The 20,692-nt window shown below is 39.5% G+C and overlaps 1 protein-coding gene across 1 annotated transcript in view; it reads right to left on the minus strand.

Annotated features, from left to right (window-relative positions):
- Positions 1 to 1,544: 1,544 nt before the first annotated feature.
- GCLC (glutamate-cysteine ligase catalytic subunit) overlaps positions 1,545 to 20,692 on the minus strand; it is a 30,764-nt gene continuing 11,616 nt past the window's right edge. Inside the window, exons 2-16 of the mRNA XM_042878921.1 lie at positions 20,002 to 20,114; positions 18,512 to 18,694; positions 16,022 to 16,135; positions 15,261 to 15,319; positions 15,039 to 15,175; positions 12,901 to 12,975; positions 11,931 to 12,047; positions 11,065 to 11,203; positions 10,438 to 10,550; positions 9,654 to 9,746; positions 8,837 to 8,941; positions 6,658 to 6,739; positions 6,470 to 6,570; positions 6,250 to 6,370; positions 1,545 to 3,266 (exon numbers count right to left, since the gene is read on the minus strand). Of these exons, the coding sequence (XP_042734855.1) occupies positions 3,061 to 3,266; positions 6,250 to 6,370; positions 6,470 to 6,570; positions 6,658 to 6,739; positions 8,837 to 8,941; positions 9,654 to 9,746; positions 10,438 to 10,550; positions 11,065 to 11,203; positions 11,931 to 12,047; positions 12,901 to 12,975; positions 15,039 to 15,175; positions 15,261 to 15,319; positions 16,022 to 16,135; positions 18,512 to 18,694; positions 20,002 to 20,114 (1,758 nt within the window). The 3' untranslated portion in view covers positions 1,545 to 3,060. The remainder of the gene's footprint in view (positions 3,267 to 6,249; positions 6,371 to 6,469; positions 6,571 to 6,657; positions 6,740 to 8,836; positions 8,942 to 9,653; positions 9,747 to 10,437; positions 10,551 to 11,064; positions 11,204 to 11,930; positions 12,048 to 12,900; positions 12,976 to 15,038; positions 15,176 to 15,260; positions 15,320 to 16,021; positions 16,136 to 18,511; positions 18,695 to 20,001; positions 20,115 to 20,692) is intronic.

A 20,692-nucleotide genomic window follows, 5' to 3' on the forward strand; every position in this document is an offset into this window, starting at 1 on the left:
GCTCAGGACACATTTCCACCTCCAGTTGGACTCCCGGCAGAGAAAACAGGTGGTGCGTGGATGCTTTGGCATCGCTTTGTTTTTTCCCTCTTCACTCACAGCTGTCTATTGTGACCCAGGAACTTCCTTGCTTTTGCCCTTTTGTTGCACCGGCAAGGGGCAGGTGAGCTGTTCCTCCCCAAGCAAAGATGCTTCAAAGAAATTCCAGCAAATCATCAGGTCTTTCGGACTTGGTGAGACCCATGTTCCCTGCTACCTTGCTCCAATGTCACATTCTTGTTTCTAGACTCTGGTACGCCACAGGCTCTCACACTGCTCAGCACTATGCTCAATAGCAACCTTCTGTTACGCATTGCTGCCAGCTGGAGGACTATTGCACTTTCGTCCCTTCATCTGCTTTCCTAAAGAATATCCCCAGGAGTGTGTTTTTGCGTATGTTGATATGCATAAGAGGCAGTCAGAAGAACGGACCAGCTCCTGGAGGGACTGCAGCAATTCCTTTCTGCTGACATCCAGCTCCAGCTATCTAAGCAGCTGCTGGAGCTACCTCTGCTGTCACTCAAATTTGCTGCAAAACCAGAGCTACGCACAGAATATAATCCTAATCCTCTAGTAAAACTAAACACGGTGACTGTGAACATTTGTTTTGCAGTTTCAAGCTGCATGATTTTTCAGGAAAGAGGACAGCTGTCCCAGAATATTGTTTATGATGCCAAGACTTCAAAGAAATCAGAACAGGGTCTTCAAGCTGAAAAGGCAGGAAGGAGTCAGATTACTGCAGTTGAACTGGAGCCAGGACATCGTGATGCTCACACAAAGTGCCACGATCAAGACACTACGAATGTTTTTGGGCAAGGAACCGATCACATTAACTTGGGGTGTTCAGTTTTACTCTCATGGCTTTCAGGAGGGTTGCTATATCCATGATAGCACCTCATGATGGTAGGACCCCAAATCTTGTGTACATAGCTCAAGGGATTTCTTCACAAAGGTACCACACAGCCTCCCCTGGCCACATCCCCAGCCAGCTGCAAAACTTGCCCTTCCCTGCACCAATGGCTGGGAGCTTTCACATGTCCAGCACCCAGAGCATCTCTTCATCTGGGAAACATCAGCTGCTCAGGCACCAAAGCCATGGACACCTGGGCAAACAAGCAGCAGCCTGGCTTGATTCTTCCTGTCCTGCCCTAAAGTGTGCATACAGCACAGCGGATGCCTGAGGCCACAGCTTCTAAGAGTCAGGACAACAGTCAGTCATCCAGAGGACAGGAGCCACCTGCTAGGCCAGAATGGTGACTTAATGCCACATTTAAAGGACGCACTGATACGTTACATTGATATGCTACCAGTAGTGAAGCAGTCATTTTCCTAAGGGTTCTTTCAATTGCAGCACCTCGTGCTACACAGTCAGACAGATGCTGCATCAAAGATGACACAATTTCTGTTACAGGAGTGATAAAACCTTTGCTATCAGTCCTCAGGAAGTACAAGAGCTCCTTTTTTGAATCTGAGACCGACTCCAACTCATGCAAGTGACAAACACATACTGCAAATTTTATTTTATTTCCTTATTACATAAACTTAATTAGCATATGCCTACACCTTGATTAAAACAAGTTCACCACCACACAAAAAGCATTCTTTTTATTCTCTAAAGCACACCTGTGAACACAGAACAAATTCTAATGTCAGTACATAAAAGCCTCTCTTTAGTGCACCTTTTCAATGCAGTTTCTCCATTAGTCCTTGGTAAAGATCATTACACCTCAGATATTTATATGCTCTTGCATTAAGCTTTGCATAATGCATCCATAATGCAATGCACTTTTAGGAATCAGTTAAGAAGCTAAATTAAAAGGCCCCGTAAGTTTGCTTTATTTACAGTTGCAATGGCTAAATTTTATGTATCTTACAGTCACTGCCAGCACTGCTCCCAGTTCAAAGGACTCACATGCTCCATGATCTCCTTGCATTACTTTATAGAGGAGGTAAAGCTGCCCATACTTACAGCTCTGTAGGTACCTCAGCTACCTGTATGAAGTATAAACATGCTGCCAGAAATATATTTAATAGTGAATGAGGAATGAGGAACTCAACCATCAGGAAGAACAAAAAGGTCCTGCAGTTGTTACTGACTGTGGGAGCAGCAGCAATGCAGACTCTCCCAGCAGTGAAGGAGTGCCAGAGCCCAGAGCAGTCACCTGATTCCTGCATAAGGACAGTTTTCTGTTCAGCTCCCACTTCCTCCTCTCTTACATCAGCTCTTCCCTCTTTCTGCTGTTCTGTCAGATTATAAAAAGTGGGGCAAAATTCTGAATCATGCTAGGAAAAAAAAAGTTCTGGGAAAAGATGGAGGTCTTGTTGTAGGAAATGCAGGTTATGAAAGAACATGGCAGCACTTGTGTAAAACTGCAGTTACCAGGAGACAGGGAGTTGTGTTATCTGACTAGAGATAGCTCTGTTCCTCCAATTCTACACTGTGCACCCAGATGTAGAATTGCAGCAACTGAGAACTGCTGTAGAGATTAACAAATGGGATGCACATGCATTTTTCTGTTCTTTAGTACTTTCAAAACCAAAATGGAAGGAAGAAGTCTGGGAGTCAGGTAGGTTAAGGTTTTTTTTTTTTCCTTTCTTACACAATAAGGTAGATTACTCAGCACATTCCAGGTTAAAAAATTACAGTAAACATTCAGTAACTGGAATGCATATAATATACAAGTACCATTACATTTACAAAGTTGTTCAGGACAATTTTCCTTTTCTAAGCATAAAAAAGTTAATGAGCTAATTCACAATAACTTTAGATACAATGCTTATTAAAATACATTGATGTTAATCATAAAAATATTTTACTATTTACATGTACACTGTATAAACCTTAACAATAAGAATATGCCCACTTTAGGATGCCTTAAACGAATATTTAGGCATTGGCCCATTTCAGAGTGCAGTATCCCTGTTTTGGTCTTCACACCATGAAACTGTATCAGATTCACAGTACCTTTGCTAGTGCTTAGCTAAAAGACTTAAAACTTTCTATTATTTAACAAACATTCATTACAAAGGGTCAGTTTTGTTTCCACTTGGTTTCTTGTTAAATCCTACCCCCAACAGTTCTGGACATTCTGCCTGGCCTAGCGCGATTTGGTTGCATTTCCAAATAAGGCTGTAATTCATTTCATCTGTTATCACACTATCCTGCTTGTAGTCTGGGTGCTGTGCGATGAATTCCCTCATCCACCGGGCGACTGTCATTAATTCTCCTGGGGGTAAAACAAAACCAAATGTCAGTTAGTACACCTTATGTAGCAGTAAAACACAACATTCCACGCACAATTAATTAACTTTCATAGGAAACGCATTCCTACTTTTTTCTTTTTAATGAGGCTAAAACTTCAAGCAAAATTCAGCTGACGCATCACTGACAGTCCCAAACTCTTCTGGTACAATCTTCAAAATTTCAAATCTTCTATAAAAGCAGCACAGAGAAAGGCATCACACTCAGATGCTAGAACAGGCGTTACCAACAGATCGAATAGCAAGGGGTCTTCAAAACACTTCAATAGAAAAGCTGTCTGAGACAAACCAACAGACACCACTACAATAATTACGAAGGGCAGTGAGGCAGTGGCACAGCTGCCCAGAGAAGTTGTGGATGCCCTCAGAGGAACTCAAGGCCAGGCTGGACAGACCCTGAGCAGCCTGACCTGGTGGGTGGCAGCTCTGCCCATGGGGGGGGGTTGAACTGCATGATCTCTAAGGACCTTTCCAACCCAAACCATTCTGTGATCCTATATAATTTTCCATCTAACTCAGCTGCTATCTCTGCTTCATGTGCCCTTAATCACTCTCTTACTTTTTCCCTCTGGCAGCTCCTCTAGCAGAAGACAGGCAGGTTCCCAACTACAGCAGCTCCTGGCTTGCACACACTGCCCCTGCTTCACTACGCAGGATACTGCTGGCCACAGGGCAGCCATCAGATGCCCCAGGGCCCCCAGCACCAAGTAACACACACTGCCTGTAGGAGACCTGTGTCCTTGTGAAGGAGCAGCTGTGAGCCAGCTGGACACCAGCATTCAGCCTACTAAATCTCACTCCTGAATGCAGTACATGCAAGCAAACTCCAATGAGTATAAGATAAAAGTAATTATGACAGTAAGACATCAAGGTAGGCTGACAGGATGCATCCCTAAAAAACAAGTTTTTAAGAAATGTGGCTGGTGTTTTATACAACTTCCATATAAAGAAGTGGCAGAACAAAATATATGCAAGAAACATTTGCTGAAGGTGTTGGACACATGAGCACAGAGAAGCACAGCTGGGAGATGAGCTGAGTACAAGAGATGCACTCCTCAACCATCAGCACCCAGAGCTTGGCAGCCCAGACCAGCATGGACACCTAGCGGTCAGATGGCCCAACCACTCAGCACTCCTGAAAATAAAGGATGCTGTTTCTAAGTGCATACACCTGTATTACACACTGTATAAGCCTTCACCTTAAAAGCAGCATATAGTTCTCAAAAAAAAAAAAAAAAAAAAAAAAAAAACAAAAGGATTAGGAAAAAGCAGAAAAAACGTGCAAGGAAACCTGCAAAGAAATATGGGAGGAAGGAATTTCAAGGCTGGAAGACTATACTTGTGAGCAGACTTCAATGTTCATGATTTTGCAGGAGAAACATTACCATGCAGCATAGGAACTAGAAGGCATGAAACCCTGAAATAATTGGAAATCACATTTGAATGTGAAACACCCATGGCACAGCGTTGAGCCTGGGTTAATTACCTCTTCAGGAAAAAGAATACAAAAAAAGTATCTCTGCATCTCTCTTTTTTCCAAAAGCATTTTTTAAATCTAATTATAAGCAATACAAAATAATGGAATATTTTGGAAGCTCTGCTACTTTGAGGGTTAACGAACCTCAAACGTTTTCTTCTTACCAGTTTACTTTCTCTTTGTTAAGTCAAGCACCAAATCCCTCATCTGTGTTACCTGAGGGACAGAAACCTTCCACAAACAAGCAGGCTTTGAAAGAACATTTTCAGTGAAAGCAACAATTAATTAAAACGTGTTACCACTCTCTAGAGCTGCTAAAGCATTAAATTAAGAGGCAGGAGAAAGACCTGATTTTTGCCTCAGTTTTAAAAACATCTTTAGCTAGAATGTTCTATCACAATCTTCAGTAATTAAAAAAGAATGCTACACTAATTTAAAACCAATGAATGTATCACAAATAAACAAAGTTTGTGTTCTGACTCATAAGGCTGTGGTCCTGGACAACCAGATGTGGAGCTTGGTGGCCCTGCTTGTGGCAGGGGCTTGGGCCTTGATGATCCGTGGGGTCCCTTCCAACCAAGCCATTCTATGAGCTTGGCTCCACCTCTCCTAGACCCATTTAAGAGCTGACTGCCAGTGGGAAAGGATCTCTTCTACTGGAGATCCACCAGAGTTTATTACATGAGCCCAGGACAGGGTGAGTGTCCTCTTTTCCTTAGTCTAGCATCATAATTACATCAGCCAAACTCCTGGACATACTATACCATCTGTATATTCATTGATTTTACATATACCATCTGTATACTCATTGATTGTACAACTGTCTAGCTAAACTGAGCATGGAAGGCACAAGAAGGATTTGTACTTCAGTATAAAGCTGCTAATGATTGTTAAGCCCAGTTCTGAATGAAAGCCCTTGGCCTGCATCTTCTGCTCAGTACACTGCTGCATTTAAAGAAGGAGCATAAGAGGTCATTATATCACCTGAGAAGGCAGTGAGCATGAAAAAGGCAGAAGAACCTGGTTTGAGTTCAAAGATTTTCACTACTTACAGAAGGACTTTCTTACCAGGGAACTAAAGACAAGTCCCCATGCTCTTGCATATCAGAGCTTAACCAAACTTAACGCCAGCACACTTTGGAGCCAGGCCCTTTGCCAGGCTATCAGACCCAGCCCCACATACTCATAAAAGTGCTGCTGAAAAAATATCTTGGAAATACAACTGCAGTTTGGGAGTAACGTACTAATTACTCGTAAGTTCTAAAATGGATCACAAAACATTTATGAACAGAATTAAACATGACCTAATTTAAGCCAAAGGACCTGTCAGTCCTTTGCTCCTAAGACTTAACACTTCACCAGAAAGTCACAGTTGCCACTAGTTCTACCCAACTGATAATTAGAGAACATCCTTATTACATTCGAAGTAGAAAAACAGCAGGAAAATCAGTGCCTGAAAGTGTCAAACATACCAGATGCTCTCTTTTTTATTAACTTCAGGTAGTTAAGGATGGTGCATCTTGTGTCCACATCCACCTCCATGTTTTCAAGGTAAGAATTCAAAATTGGGATCAAACCAGGAAAGACTCCTTCCTGTATGAGAGAACACAGTCAGCATGAAACATGCTTAGTCAATTCAAGGAGGAGAGAGCAGAGGGGAAGGCTGTGTGTCCCAGGTAAAGAGGCTATGACCTTCCCGTTTATAATTGTATCAATGCTCATTAAGGTGTACTCTTCCGTGTCTGTGCCCGTCCCATTTTGTGCAGAGCCACATCCATCCACGACATTTCCACCTTCATGAGAGACAAAGGGAAAGTAGTAAGTCAGAAGAAATGCAGTAATTATTGACCATCATGTTGTTAGAAGGCTTGCTGGGATACCTTTGCAAATATCCTTTCTGAAGTAAAACATTCCCTGCCGAACAGCATCTCTTTTCTGGGCCATCTTCATATTTTCATCCACCTAGCAAAGCAAATATTGCAGAGATCAATTGCATTATAGAAAGCAAGGACTCTCCAAACTCTCACATTAGTTTGGAGTCTCACTAGTTGAAAAATCTCTCGCGTTTTTAATTGCTTTACCACCTAAGACCAAACTCTGGAAATAAGCATTTACTGGTTCTGTACAAAACCATGAGAAGGTGACACTATAAAATCAGGTCTCCAGCAGGAGAGGTACTGTTAGAAAATGCTACGTTAATCTTATAAGTCAGACCGAAAACAGAATGCAGCTGTAACAGGTCCATCTGATTTTTTTGCGTGTATCCAGATGCAACCTAACTGTGAACAGACAAAAATTGCTATCCTCCTATCCACAGTCGGCTGCTTTTATTAACAAGATCATTGAAGTCTTCTGAAAAGTTATAACTGTTTCTAAAAAAAGTTAAAATAAACTCAAACACTTCCAGTAACATTGTAAGGGAATATCCCATATCCAAACATCTGTGAAATACTCAGATAAGCTGCCGGAAAAGTAGTTCCGCATTGCAGACTTCCCAGAAAACCTACAAACAACAAAGCATTGCTCCTAAGTTTACAGACAGAGAATCTGTCCAAGTTCTTTGGTAGGTGTATCCTGAGGGAATGAACATTGCTTATTTTGGACACTAGTTTTACTGCGCTGCCTGTAGAAGAAGGGATACTAATTGCTGAATTCCATGTTTCATCTTTAAGGATAATGTGAAATCCTCACTTAATTCCTACCTTTCAAAGCTTTGCTTTTCAAAAGCCCGTTCTCCTTATTCCTGTATTATGGAATTTATTTACACACTAGCTAACTGAACTACAGCAGTACTCAATCAGATGGAAGAGATCAGTGTAAGATTAGTCTCAAAAACCTGCATTGTTTCTTTTGAACTGAAAGAGGTGAGTTTACCAACAGTCGTACAGTTCTGTGCTGCATTACCTGCTAAATCGGTTGGCAGGCTCAGACAATTTGATTTCTTCATCACAAACTCTCTCCATATTCTTTTCTGCACCCAAACTCTGTTTCAGTCTTAACAAACATTCAATAAATTTGTTGTGCTTTTCAGACATTCCACATAACAATGTCACTAAGCGCTCTATTATTTTTGGAATCTGAATTCCCTGACATAAGTAAGAGAATTTCTCTTTGTAAGCTTGGTATGATTTCATATTGTAAGAGATCACACCACCTGTATGATACAACTACCATTAGTTTACAACTTCAGTATATTTCTCCATTTTAATTAAACATGTTAAGAAAAGCATCAGGACACTATGCAGACAGCACTGGCAGTGCTTTCTATTATACAGTCTGCCAAAAGCCTTCAAGATCTTCTTTAAGGTTACCCATAGCATTGCAGGACAATTCTGTTAAGCTAAGAGGGAAGTATCCTGCTTAGGTACCTCAGCTTCTCCTTCAGATACGAACAACAAAAAAGTAAGAACACAAGACACACACTGTAACCACATTAGAACAAATACCTAAGTAAGTTTATTTGAACTCCACGGTCTATTTCTGCTGTAAAACAGTGGAAACATGCCCTTTTTGAGTCTCAAAACATTTTTGTGACAATGCTCTTTATCAGCATTTCTGTAGCTGCTTGACATTGTTGGGCACCACAGGAATTCCTATGCCACGAGCAAGCAGGACTTCAGGGAAGCATTTTGTTTGGTGTTCATTAAACAAGCATGAAGCCACACGACAACCAAAAAGGAAAACCATAATGTCACATGGCCACTGCTCACTGAGATACAGCAGCAGGACTGTAGAAGGAGCATGCAACTGAAATGAAGGCAGTGGTTTGATGCCTTTCTAAATAAGGGCCCATCAGCCATTTTTAAAGGAGTCACGAAACATCAAGAGGCAGCTAGCAATGCCCCTGCAAGCTTAACTCCATTAGATGGCAGTAAAATATCTGCAACTGCAGAAGTTAAATTGAAGCAAATTACTGGCCCAAATGAAAACTGACTGAAAGACAGAAATGATTGTTCAGTAAGCACACACTCAGTAATTCCTAGACTGCAGACGGTAAAAATTAAACACGATGCAAATATTTTGCAATTAGCTTCAGTAAATTCCATCTTTCACACCTACCTTAGACAAAGGAATGAGAAAATCCAGTTTGTATGACAGAATCACTCGAGTTAGCAGTACCACAAATACAACATACGCAGAGTTTTCAAAGTCTGTTAACTGGACCTAGACATGAAAGAATTAGAGATGGAATTACACTAGTGGGAACATGCCCATAGAAACAGATGGCTATCTGAGAGAGTTTAGAATGGTTGGACTCCAACAATTCACACTGACGTGTATATTCATACACACTCTACAAGCAGAGACAGTGATGTACGTGCTGGAATGATCGTGCCTTCAAGTGCACAACACAGTGTGGACACTTCAAGTTCCACCCTTTAAACCAATGCCAAAGCGCACTTGTGTTCCAAAAGGCTACCTAATAACCTGTACCTACAGGCTCTGTGTAATTAGAAATGCATTATGGCTTTTAAACTCCTACTTAAGGGACTCAACTCAGACAGCTATAAAATAAAAGCACTTGTAAAACACAAAACAGTGACAGCGGAATTGTTCAGCACCAATAAAAGCACGGAGAAGTAAGGTCCCTGGAAACTAAACAGGTCTTTGTTTGCAGAAGTTTTAGTACAAGCCTAATTCTTTTCCCTGTCACCCCAAATCCATTAGCATGCTTTGCTGTGCTACAGTGGATTCTCCTGTCAGTTACATTCCACAGTTCATGTCTGATTAAACACTGCTGTCCACTTCATTTGCATCTAGCAACTCAGAGGGAAGAAAACACAAGTAACAAGGGTCTGATACTGAATGGCAGCATGTCTAGTACTTTTCCACTTAAAAGTAAATGGATTTTTGTGCAAATTGACTCCCTCCTTACCTCCATAGGCCTGAATTCCACTCTCCATCCTATATCTGAATTTGGAGGGGGTGGTTTAAATCTCATTGTCTGCCAGTTTGTAGACTGAATGTTCTGCAAAGCACAAGAAATTATCTGTTGCAGTTAAGATACGCATCATTATGTAAGATAATCAAAGCAAAACGAACCGTCTTAATAACTCCCCAAAAGAAGCTCAAATTAACAGAGAAATAGTTCCAAATTGAGTGATGACTCTCTAAAAAGCATAATACAACTATTCATCCTCTAAGCAACTCTGCTATACTTTCTTATACTATTTTATTTGAGGATTACATGAGATACTAGGCTGAGCTGAGATGAAACAGGTCTTTTCCTAAGGGACTGATACATCCAAATGTAAAAATGAGTAAAAATACCATACTATGATTACAGAATAATAGCTATGCTATACAGATTTTCATTAGTTTGTGTAAGAGAGACACATGCAGAAGAGATGTCATGCAAACGAGCTTTCAGGAAGTCATACAAAAAAGGCAATTCCCCATATCAACTACATACACAACTGGTTTGTGCCCTTTAATTTTGTCGCATTTAAAATATAAGGTACCATTTTCTTCTAAGTAAATGATTAAACACAAATACATGCTTATAACTGCAAAGTCATATGCTAAAAAACTATCTGAAATGAAGAAGTCAGGAAAAAGAATATTCTTAGCCAATATAACCATCCTTCAACTAAGCAGTACTATAAAGAAAGAGAAATTGTACATAGATATTTATTAAATTCCTCTAAATCAGACACAACCTCAAAATGGTCGGATTCATTTGCATCATCTAGATGTATTTTCTCCTCAAACAAAGTCAATGGGTCTCGAATAAACAAGTGTGCAATATGCTGTGCCAAAAGGTGGTCAATACCTACAAAATGAAAATTCAGAGAAACAATTCAAATGCAGCAAAGGAGGCTCTAAGAAATGATTTGTTTTACAAGAACCTAAAGTGAAAAAAATCCAACTCTGCAATACTACCTCAACCCACCACATCCTGTTAAAGTCAAAACGATGATTTTGGGAAGGAAGGAAATGATTAAAGAGAAAAAAAGAACACGGTCTTCTTTGGAAGTGGCAGCTGGATATTGGTGTGGCTGCCATTTCTGTTTTCTGATGTGCCTCTGTGTCACGTTTCCTAAAGCAGTTCTGTCTCTCCACAAAAGTAAAAGATTAGTACACAATTCACTAAGCTTCTCATGCTGGAATTAGGGACAGTTCCTTGAACAAATATATGTGTTTTTTACTCTTAAGGTTACGGTGCATAGATACTTTCTGAAAAGGAGTCACTCTCAGGAAATCACAATGATTGAAACAAAAACTAAAATATCCCCATACAGTGCAAGCACAATTCTAAACCTGCTCATAATGAAGCAATCACTTACCTTCCTTTATTAGGTGCTCGTAGATATCTTTGTCTATTGTCAAATCAATGTCATTGTATTTCTCACCACATTCAGATAGATAACTGTCTATGGAATCATATCTGGATTTACTGATTCTATAATGGTTGTTCTTCAGTGGCTATATAATTTAAGAATACAATATTTTAACAGCTTGTTAACAATGTTACCTAAGTTTTGCTCACTAATGACACTTATGTCAGAATTATTACGCTGTTTTAAAAATCCCTACAGCCTCAAAATTATTAAAAGCATGAATCTTAAATGGAAACATTTTCCTAATGTAATCAACATTACCCCAACTATCTGGAAAGCATTATTATACCTGTTCCAACACATACTGACGCAGTTTATTACACACACATTGCTAGAAATAGTCTTAAACTGGGTTTAAAGCTAAAGAAGTATTTCAAGTAGACTTTTTTCTTATCTGTCTCAGATGCCAATTAATTCTTACAGAAATTCCTGAAGTTCTGGCAATTGCTCCCTTCATGTAGCTCCAGTTTACATTACTGGATTACTCAGCATCACCTGCTGTTTAACTCAAACCAATTTCTGCCTTTTGGGTCTAAGCACAGAATGGAAAATTTAAACACGGACAATTTTAGTAAGCTGTGGAGGAGCAAAAGAGGAGTTTAACTGAAATTCCATACCTAACTGAAAAGGTATTTGCTTCTGTAAGCTGTACAACCAACATGACTGCTTACACAATCTCGTCTGTATTTACCACAACAACTGTCAAATTCCCCCATCAGGGACTCTGATGACCACAAGCAGAATTTGGTATTGATGAAAGTTTAACATTTTTCTCTGAAGAACAGCAGATGCCTCCTACCCATATCACTTACCTCCAGCCCCCTCTCTTCTCGCGTTCGATCATCCACAGATGCAGATATGACTCCCCAGCGACAATCAATATCGGACACATAGCCTCTGTAGAACGGAGATGCAGCACTCAAGGCCATCTGAAAGAAAAAAGCCTAACATGAAAACAGAAGTACAGGCCAAGGAACCAAAACCAGTGCCTTAATCCCACAGGAAAGGGAAACGTGCATGAAGTACACATTTCAGTTTAGCACGCAGACAAAGCCCATACCACAAAGTCTCTCAACTCCTATCCCCATAAAGTGCCTGCATTAAATGTCAGCATTTCTGAAGTGGCACCTAATGTTCTCCATACTTACTACCTCAGCATTTAAGGAACAGAAAGTTGATGAAGAAGAAGAAATTTCATAACAAGATCAGCAAATACGGTGCTTCTGCACTCATGAAATTCACCCAGCAATCTTTTTATTTTTATTTGGCAGGCACTTCAGCAGCAAAGCTGCAATACATTTCACTCAGAGTAGGAGCTGTTCACCATCCAAAATAGGCCAATATTAATTTTATTAGAATACTTGCTTCTACACGCTTACAAAGGGACAGATGTAAGTGAAACAGACCAAAGCCAAAAATTTACGAATTGCTCGAGGAGTGACTTCAGCTATTTTCCATGAAAAGCTTCCCCCAATGCACTTCAAGAAGTATTCAACAGAAGTATTTTTCATGTGTTTAGCAGGGTAAAGTTAGAGACATAAGCTCTGTGGTATCACATGCTTCTCTTTCAAACACTCCAAAGCAATAGCTCAAATTCATTAAACATATCTGGACATTAAACGAATGACACTGTTGATGTGATAGCATAGCAAGAGAAATCAACATTTTACCCAGAATATTAAATTTGTAGCTAGCATTTAAGGTCTTAATTCAGATTTTATTTTTCACATGTGGTGGCTTTCATACAACGAGGATGTGATGTGACAGAAGTGCATTACTCACCACAATGGGACAGATTGTAGCTAGTTGATCATAGAGATATCTTGCTTCAGAAATGCTGCAAGCCTGGAATGTTACCTAATGAAGGAAGGACAATTGCTATTGCAGTTTCTATAATCTTAGTACAAGCATAATCTTCCTGGAATCGGAGCCTACAAAACTGTAGAAGAATCTTAATATCAGAAGTTTATGTGCTTTTTCTTTCAAGACACTTGGACAAGCTTTTGCCTCATCTACCAGCAGCATCTGTATTACAAGCTTCCTTCCCCACACTCTCCATGTTTATTAAAACACTTCAGATGACAACACCTCAGCTCTGAAGCCAGACACACAAACGCTTGCCAGAACCAAAGACAACTGAATTAACATCTACAACACACGTGGGTTGATAATGTGCATTCAGGAACCACACCAGGAACCTACTCACTTAAAACGACAGTCAGATGTAGATGTGAAATTTGCTTTATGTGACAGCCAATCCTGTTTCAATTCCTGTTCTAAAGAACTGCCTTCAGTATGTTTGTGTTTGATCCCGCATCTGGGAAAAAATAGACTTTTTTTTTTGTTTACTGTAACTTTTGTTGAAAGAACGGTTTTGCCTGCATTGGAGGCCAGGACACAAGATGAAAATGAACACAACACAAAATGAAATATTATTTACCGTTACTGACGTGGAAGCTGTTATAAGGAATTAACAGTGCTTGGTCTTGGTTGTAAGGAATTAACAGCTAACACATAAGCAGCTGCTTACAGCACCCGACAACTTTGTTTTCATTCTCCTTTTGACAATAACAAGAGTACAGAATTTAACCACTGATTTTAAGCTTGATAAAAAGCAAAACTGTGTTCTATAAACAGAGATTAACTTTTTTTTTTTAAAGTTCAAACAGTGACTGAAAGCAGAGGCTGGATTTCTTTGTTGGTCTTGCATCATAAAAAGAGCTGGCACAAAATAGGCTGCATAATATAATATTGCATGTGTTTACTTCACACACATTTCACTATTTCATCATATTCTCCCTAGTTTACCTACAGCAACAAGTAATCATGCTCAGCTGTTGTCCAAAACACTTTATCTGTTCATCTTTTTAACTTTCTTAGCCTCAAACAGAAGCGTTTTGAATGTGGTTATTTCTGCCAGTGTGGTGAAACAATAGGGGAATTTCCTTTAATCCCCTGGAGACAGAACACAACCCTATTCCTCACCCTGCTTACAAGCTGCCAGTGCTGGCAACAGGCAGATTTTAACAACAGTCAAATACATCATTGCTGCTTAAGACATCATCCCCACTGGGCTACTGTGAAAGAGAAACACTGATGCAAACAAACAAAACTACAAAAAAACCCAGATTGAAAGAATTAAAACAACACTTGGATTTAAACTGGACACTTTGAGTCCAGCAAATGAATAAAAAAAAAGTAAAAAGAGGGAATGTATTAACAGAGGAAATAAAAGCAGCAGTATGTCCCTCATTAAGCAGGAACAGGAGGCAGCTGCCCACGTAGATTTGGTAGGCTCATGGTGTAAGAAGTGAGAAGGTAGCTTCTTGATAGGTAGCTAAAAATATGCATTAATGAGGAAATTCGTATGCAGTAGTTAAAGCTGTTTGGAAAGAAATATATACAGAAAAGAGCTATTAATTTCTTAAAGGTGCTCCAATGACCTCTTGTCACTCTTCGCTTTTACTGTTCTAAGAATTGGGAAGAGAAAAAAATACATGGTGAATAGCCAAAAAAAACCTAACCAAATGACATTTCTACTAGGCAGTTCAGTTTGCATTTCCACCAGGCTCTTTGGATACGCCTGAAGGAAGAAGACAACAGAAGACCTTTCACACTTCAAAAACAGAGTTTCAGGAGAAGGTCCGTGACAGGGATGTGGCCAGTTCAAGTAAATCCTTTTAGCAAAATAACAAATTATCATTGAACATTTGCAGAAAATAGGCATAGTGCAGGCAAACAAATGTGCATTTTAAGAAGGCACAAAACTGTTATTTTACTTCCCCTTTTGCCACACTGAAAACGCATCAACTACATTAAGCTACAGCAATGAGACATAAGGTAACTTAAAAAACAAACAAACAAACAAACAGTTTAGGAAAGATGACATTCAGTTACATCTCAAAAGTAGATGTATTTACCTGAAGACAGCAGTTGCCCATTCCAAACCCCATAGCGTCCATATATATAAAGTCTGGTTTCGCTGCTTTTGCTGCTTCTCCATCATCATTAGGAAATGTTTCTATAAACGGTGATGGTGTATTCTTATCTTTAAAGACTGTGTGGAGAACACAGATATTCAGTAACCCAGAGTAACAGACTGAACACTGAATTTGAAGAAACGATACATTGGATTCACTCACTCGGTACATTTATGACAACCTTCTCTCCTCTTCGGTGCCGAATGTTTCTGGTCAGCGTACTGAGATAAGAATATATAGTTTCACAGTTAATTTCTCATTAATATTCAATACTTCAGAATATAAGCTTCCTGTTTGCTTTGAGCCTTTCTTTTGAGATCTTTCTTTCCCTGCTTTACAGACTGTAACAGACTCTAAACTGAATTTTTCTTCACTGAAGTCAGTCCTATTTTGAGGGACTGATGGGCAGAAGTAATGGGCTGCTGATCTGAAGAAAACAAGGGTGAGTGAAAAGGTACTGCTTAGTTTTCAAATGACATATTTGATTCTCCGAAGTCTCACCCTGTGCTCAAACCCCTTCCTGGACCATACAAGTTGTTTGACACTCTGCTCCACTTTGGGTGAACCTGGCTAAGTTCAGTACACCGCGATGTTGCTGAAATAAAATGCACTGCAACATACCTGAACAAAAGCTGGATTAACAGTGAGCAAAGTGGTTAACCACAGGATTTCTAACTGGAAACAATTTTGCAGGAACCAAATCAACACCATTTGTCTGATAATGTCATGAAACTACTATATGAAATCCCTTGAGCTTAACAGTTTACTTAAAGTCACTGATAAAAAACACACAGCATCACAACATCTCTGTCCAAGACCCTGGGATACATGCAGCCAAGCAGCTTTCTTTCAAAGGTATGCCTGTAATAATTCAGTGAAGAAAAACATCTGGCTTTCCATTCACACTCCCCAAATACTCTTACCTAAATCTAGGATGTTTATTGATGGCTTCATCTGGAAAGAAGAGGGATTTTGAAGCTCCTCCTTCTACTGGCGTTGGCTTATATTCTGGCAGCGTAAAACCAGGACACCCTAACCTATGAAATACAACAGTGAGAGTCCAAGTCGTTAAGAAAACAGACTGATTTTAAAAGTGTCAGATGACCTAAGATAAGAATTCTGGTATACGAAGGAATAAAAAGATTTTTAAAAGCTTGTCACAACTTGTGATTTTGGAACTTTGAAGAATCCTCAAAATGGGAGAAACAATAGTAAGCAAGGAAAAGATACACCTATTAGGCATAAAACGCTGAGAGATGATAAAGAAAATCAAAATAAAGTCTTTTGCTTTGGAGTCCTCCTTGCAAGTTTAAGAACCATCTGAAACAAGAATAAGTAGCTTTTCAATACCCGCTGAGTCAAATAAAGTAAAGCTGCATACAATTAATTCCTCCATACAGCAGAGTAAATAAATAGAGCCGGAATTACCCAGAAAGACTTCAATATTTGGCTATATGAAAACAGTTATAATCAAGTTCCTCAAAATACCAGTAAGGATATTCATATTCCTGTAAAAATGACTTATGTTCAACACATATTTCACTACTGCTTTCTTCTTAGCTGAAGTATCCAAGCTGTCCCACAACATTTAAATCCAACTTTATCACTTACACGATGAATCAGAAAGAACGCTGTAATTGCATCGCTCCAGTCCAGAAAGAAAAGTTTTCTGCTCCAGCAACAAGGGCTCATAAATTTAAAAGCTGGGATAGTCAGTTAGCTTCTAAGTTAGCGTTATTTCTGTTGTTTTAACATTTAAGCAATTTATTTTAACTGAATTCATCTGAACAAGCCTACTCTTGGTCTTCCTTCTAACATTTTCTTTCTTTTCAGATGCACAGATTTTTTTCTATGCTATATGCACATCAACAGACACATTTGTATGCTACTGTAGAGGTTATAATAACAACAGAAAAAAAATCTCATAAGCTAAGTTAGCAGGATTACAGTTAAACAAATAGAGACTTGGAATGGCAAGACAGCATAAGGCAATAACATGGAAGTATATAATCTAGGGAGAACAAATCCTGATGGATGAAGCTAAGAATCATTCCAAACATAAATCACACGTACACTGCACATTTTATTGTTCACTGGTGTTCGCTTAAGTCTTGTGTATTGCTTCTACAGTCACATAAAAACTGTCTGTATCTACAAGGTGATGAGTCCCTCTCTTTCCCTTTATTAATTGCAAGACTGGCTCTGAAATCTTCGTATACGATATTCACTGACATCATCTTTTCATTATGTTGCAGGGCAAAATGCAATTCTGTAACATACTGAACTACTGGACTTTATATAAGCCATCATGTCTAGTACAGTTCTCATATAGAGGAAGTGCATTTTATCAACAGAGAGTTCTTCAGATAGAATACATGAGGGCATTTTCATACCTGATACTTGCTGCTAAGTTACATTCTGTGGTGTACACACACTCAGTAAGAATTCAGGGCCATTTCATTCCGTACTACACAAGAAGCCAGGTGGCAAACCCAAATGCTTCTATTCTAATGCAAAACTTTTTTCACTTCTAAAAACAGCTGAGCAAAAAAAAGCAGCCGACCAACCAATGAACCCCACTGCTTTCAGCCTAACTATTTTCATTTATTCGGCTGACCAGAACTAACACACTAAATCCTCCTTTAGAACCGTGTTTGAAAGGAAGGTCACAAAATACAGTTTCTCCTAGGCAATGAAGCACATTCTGAATGCATTTCATCAAGAGTCTCTTCACAATGAAAGACAAATAAAGAAATGTACCCTTTGGGAACTCAGGAGAGGTGTACTGCTTTCTAGATTTGGTAAATACAGGATTATAGAAGTTTTAAATCTTCATTTTGTAATGATAATCACATTCTTCTTCTATCGTGTTCAAAGCCTTAAAAGGAAGGATGTGTGTGCTTCAGTGAATAAGTAGTATGAAAAAAAAAAGAACAGGTCATGTTAGCCACATTTTACAAATGCTATTTATAAACATCAAAGCTTGGAAAATAAACAGAGAGAAGCCTTTTGTGTATGATGTGCCATACCAATCCAATACTGCAGGCTATTCTACGTACAATACTTCATGTTATGAATAATCAGACATTCTATTGCAAAATCATCATAAATTAGAAGCAACCTAGAAGTACAGAAGACGTTCATTTATTTCTGACTCACAGCAATAAAAAGTTATAGAAAGCAAGACTGTTAATTGAGTCATATTTTGCTCAATTTAACTGTACAGCTTAGGACATGGCTCTGGGCAGCCTGGTTTAGTGGTTGGCAACCTTGCACACTGCATGGGGGCTGAAACTAGATAACCACTGTGGTCCTTTTCAACCCAGGCCATTCTATGATTCTATGAAAAAGCATTTAAGTAGAATAAGGAGGAAAGGAAATTCAGCATTACACATCTGAAACAGCAATCTCACCTTGGAAAAGACGTCACAGTGCAAATAGCCTCATTTTCTTTCAGCACAGAAGCGGCCTCTTGCCTCCTTTTCCTCATGTTGTCTTGAACAGTGTTGAATTCAGACATGGTTCCCCCGTATGGCTGCCCAGGTGTGCCTTCAATCATATAGCTTCCATATTCTGGTCGCCAGAGTGTTGGGTGGCTTTAACACAAACAGCCTTATTTAAATATTTCTACAACTTTACAGAAGATGGATTATTAGCATGAGTTTCAGACAAATGCAACTTGAAAGAAAAATCTCCTAAAGCTGATTATTTGATGGAGTACCATAATGTACATTCCAATGGATCCCACCACTAGGAGACAGCTAAAAGAAGTTAAAGCACAGTTTTGTGCTAGAAAGTTTGTTGTATAATGCAGCAAGCAGAATCTGCTTAATGTCATCTTGCAACCACCTTCAGTATATCTCAATCTTTTGTTTCTTGGGGCTTTAACTTGCCACAGCACAAAGCAAGGAAGTTATGCCCTATTTCTTCTTTCTGCTGCTAATGGAAACCTGGTCAGATATCATGAATTTATCAGGTTAAGAAATGAAACGAAGTTTAAGACACCAGCAATCACCCTGAAAAACAGCTTGCTTTCTTGACAAACCACCTCCACAGAGTCCAAAGGCAAGCAGCATTTCCTTGCTGTTCTTTCACATAGCAGTGGTTTCAAGCAAAAGACTTAAATACAGAGGTATTTCTTCTTGCTGGCATTCTGGTCCCTCTACTGAGAAGCAAAAACAGGCAAGCCTTTCTGGATGACATAGGTTAAGGCGCCTGGGGCACAAAGACCTTTCATCACCACAGCAGTTTTTCTAGCTTCCTCTAAGTGCTAGCTCTTTTCAGTCAAAACACTTTGCTATCTCTGATCTCATTTCTCTGCTTGGGAAACAAAGATCTGTTGCCACCAATTAGAAAGCTGCATAGAACTGCAGTTCTACGGCTAGCTTAAGTGGAAATATGATCTAATTACTGTTGCAAATTCCACAGGAGAGCAGAGGATGGAAAAGAACTACCCTGCCATTTTATGTCTATCTTTCTAAATCTATCAAAAATGGGACAGCGCTTCCAAAGATGACAGCTCCCTTCAACAGACCTCATCTGCTCCTGCAATCAGGGATGCACTGAGAGCGCACGCGCTTCACTGGGCAGGAAGCTCTGGTATGCAGGCACTCCGTACACATGACCACAAAACCAGATCAAGACAAAACAAATACCTAAAACTGAAACTTCTGTATGCTCATCATTACGTCCTTCGTTTTTACAAGGTCTAAAATCAAAGGTCCATGGAAAACCTGCAGATGCACTCAAAATCTTTCACTGCTTGCATCCCACTGGAATCTGTGAATATTGATACCTGTGACTTACTGCTTTACAAAAAGCAGACTTCAAGTTAAATCAGTTGTACAAAATCCTATACAACATCACAAGAAGAGGAAAAAAGCAACAGGAAACAGCTACTTACTTGGGGTTTATCTTCTCCCCCGTGTCTTGCAGCGTCTGAAGAACTTCTTCGCCACTCAGCACTAAGCGTACTTTCTTATTCTCATGGTCAAATTTTACTAACATATACTCCACCTTGTAAATAATAAAAAGAAAACGAGCAGTTAGTGGTAGAGTTTTCTTCATACACGAACTCTCACTGGCACATGATTTCAAGCATCAAGCATAAAGAGATGTCAAATTTCACACTGAAGTTAACAGAAGCTTAAAAAAAACCATGGCTACCTATGAATATGGTAAACAACACTGGAGAAGATAGCTGCATGCTTATTTCATCTTCAGATCAACTGAAGCTTCTTGAAATTTGACTGTTTTTTTTTTCTGACCGCAGACACTTCAGAGAAAGATTCTGGCTTTGTAAAGCTAAAACCCCACGCAAACTGCTAACCACAAATGTCTGTCATCCCACAGGTTAGTCTCTGCAGCTGATAAAAACAAAAAGCCCTCATTCTACAAACAGGACATCCATTTATAGTTCCAACAAGTGACTGGTTATCAAGGGTGGTGCAACAGAGTCTCATTTACACTATGGGAAGTCCACAGTTGTAACAAACAGCATCAGGCTGCTATTAATGCAGCTCTTAGTACAGCACAGGGGCTTGCTTCAGCTTCTCTTTCACAGCCTCTCTTCCCTCCCTGCCTTCCTAACCTCA

Source organism: Lagopus leucura, unplaced genomic scaffold (assembly GCF_019238085.1).
Source record: "Lagopus leucura isolate 7727_CA_CO unplaced genomic scaffold, USGS_WTPT01 Super-Scaffold_73, whole genome shotgun sequence".
In the NCBI taxonomy this organism is placed as follows: domain Eukaryota; kingdom Metazoa; phylum Chordata; class Aves; order Galliformes; family Phasianidae; genus Lagopus; species Lagopus leucura.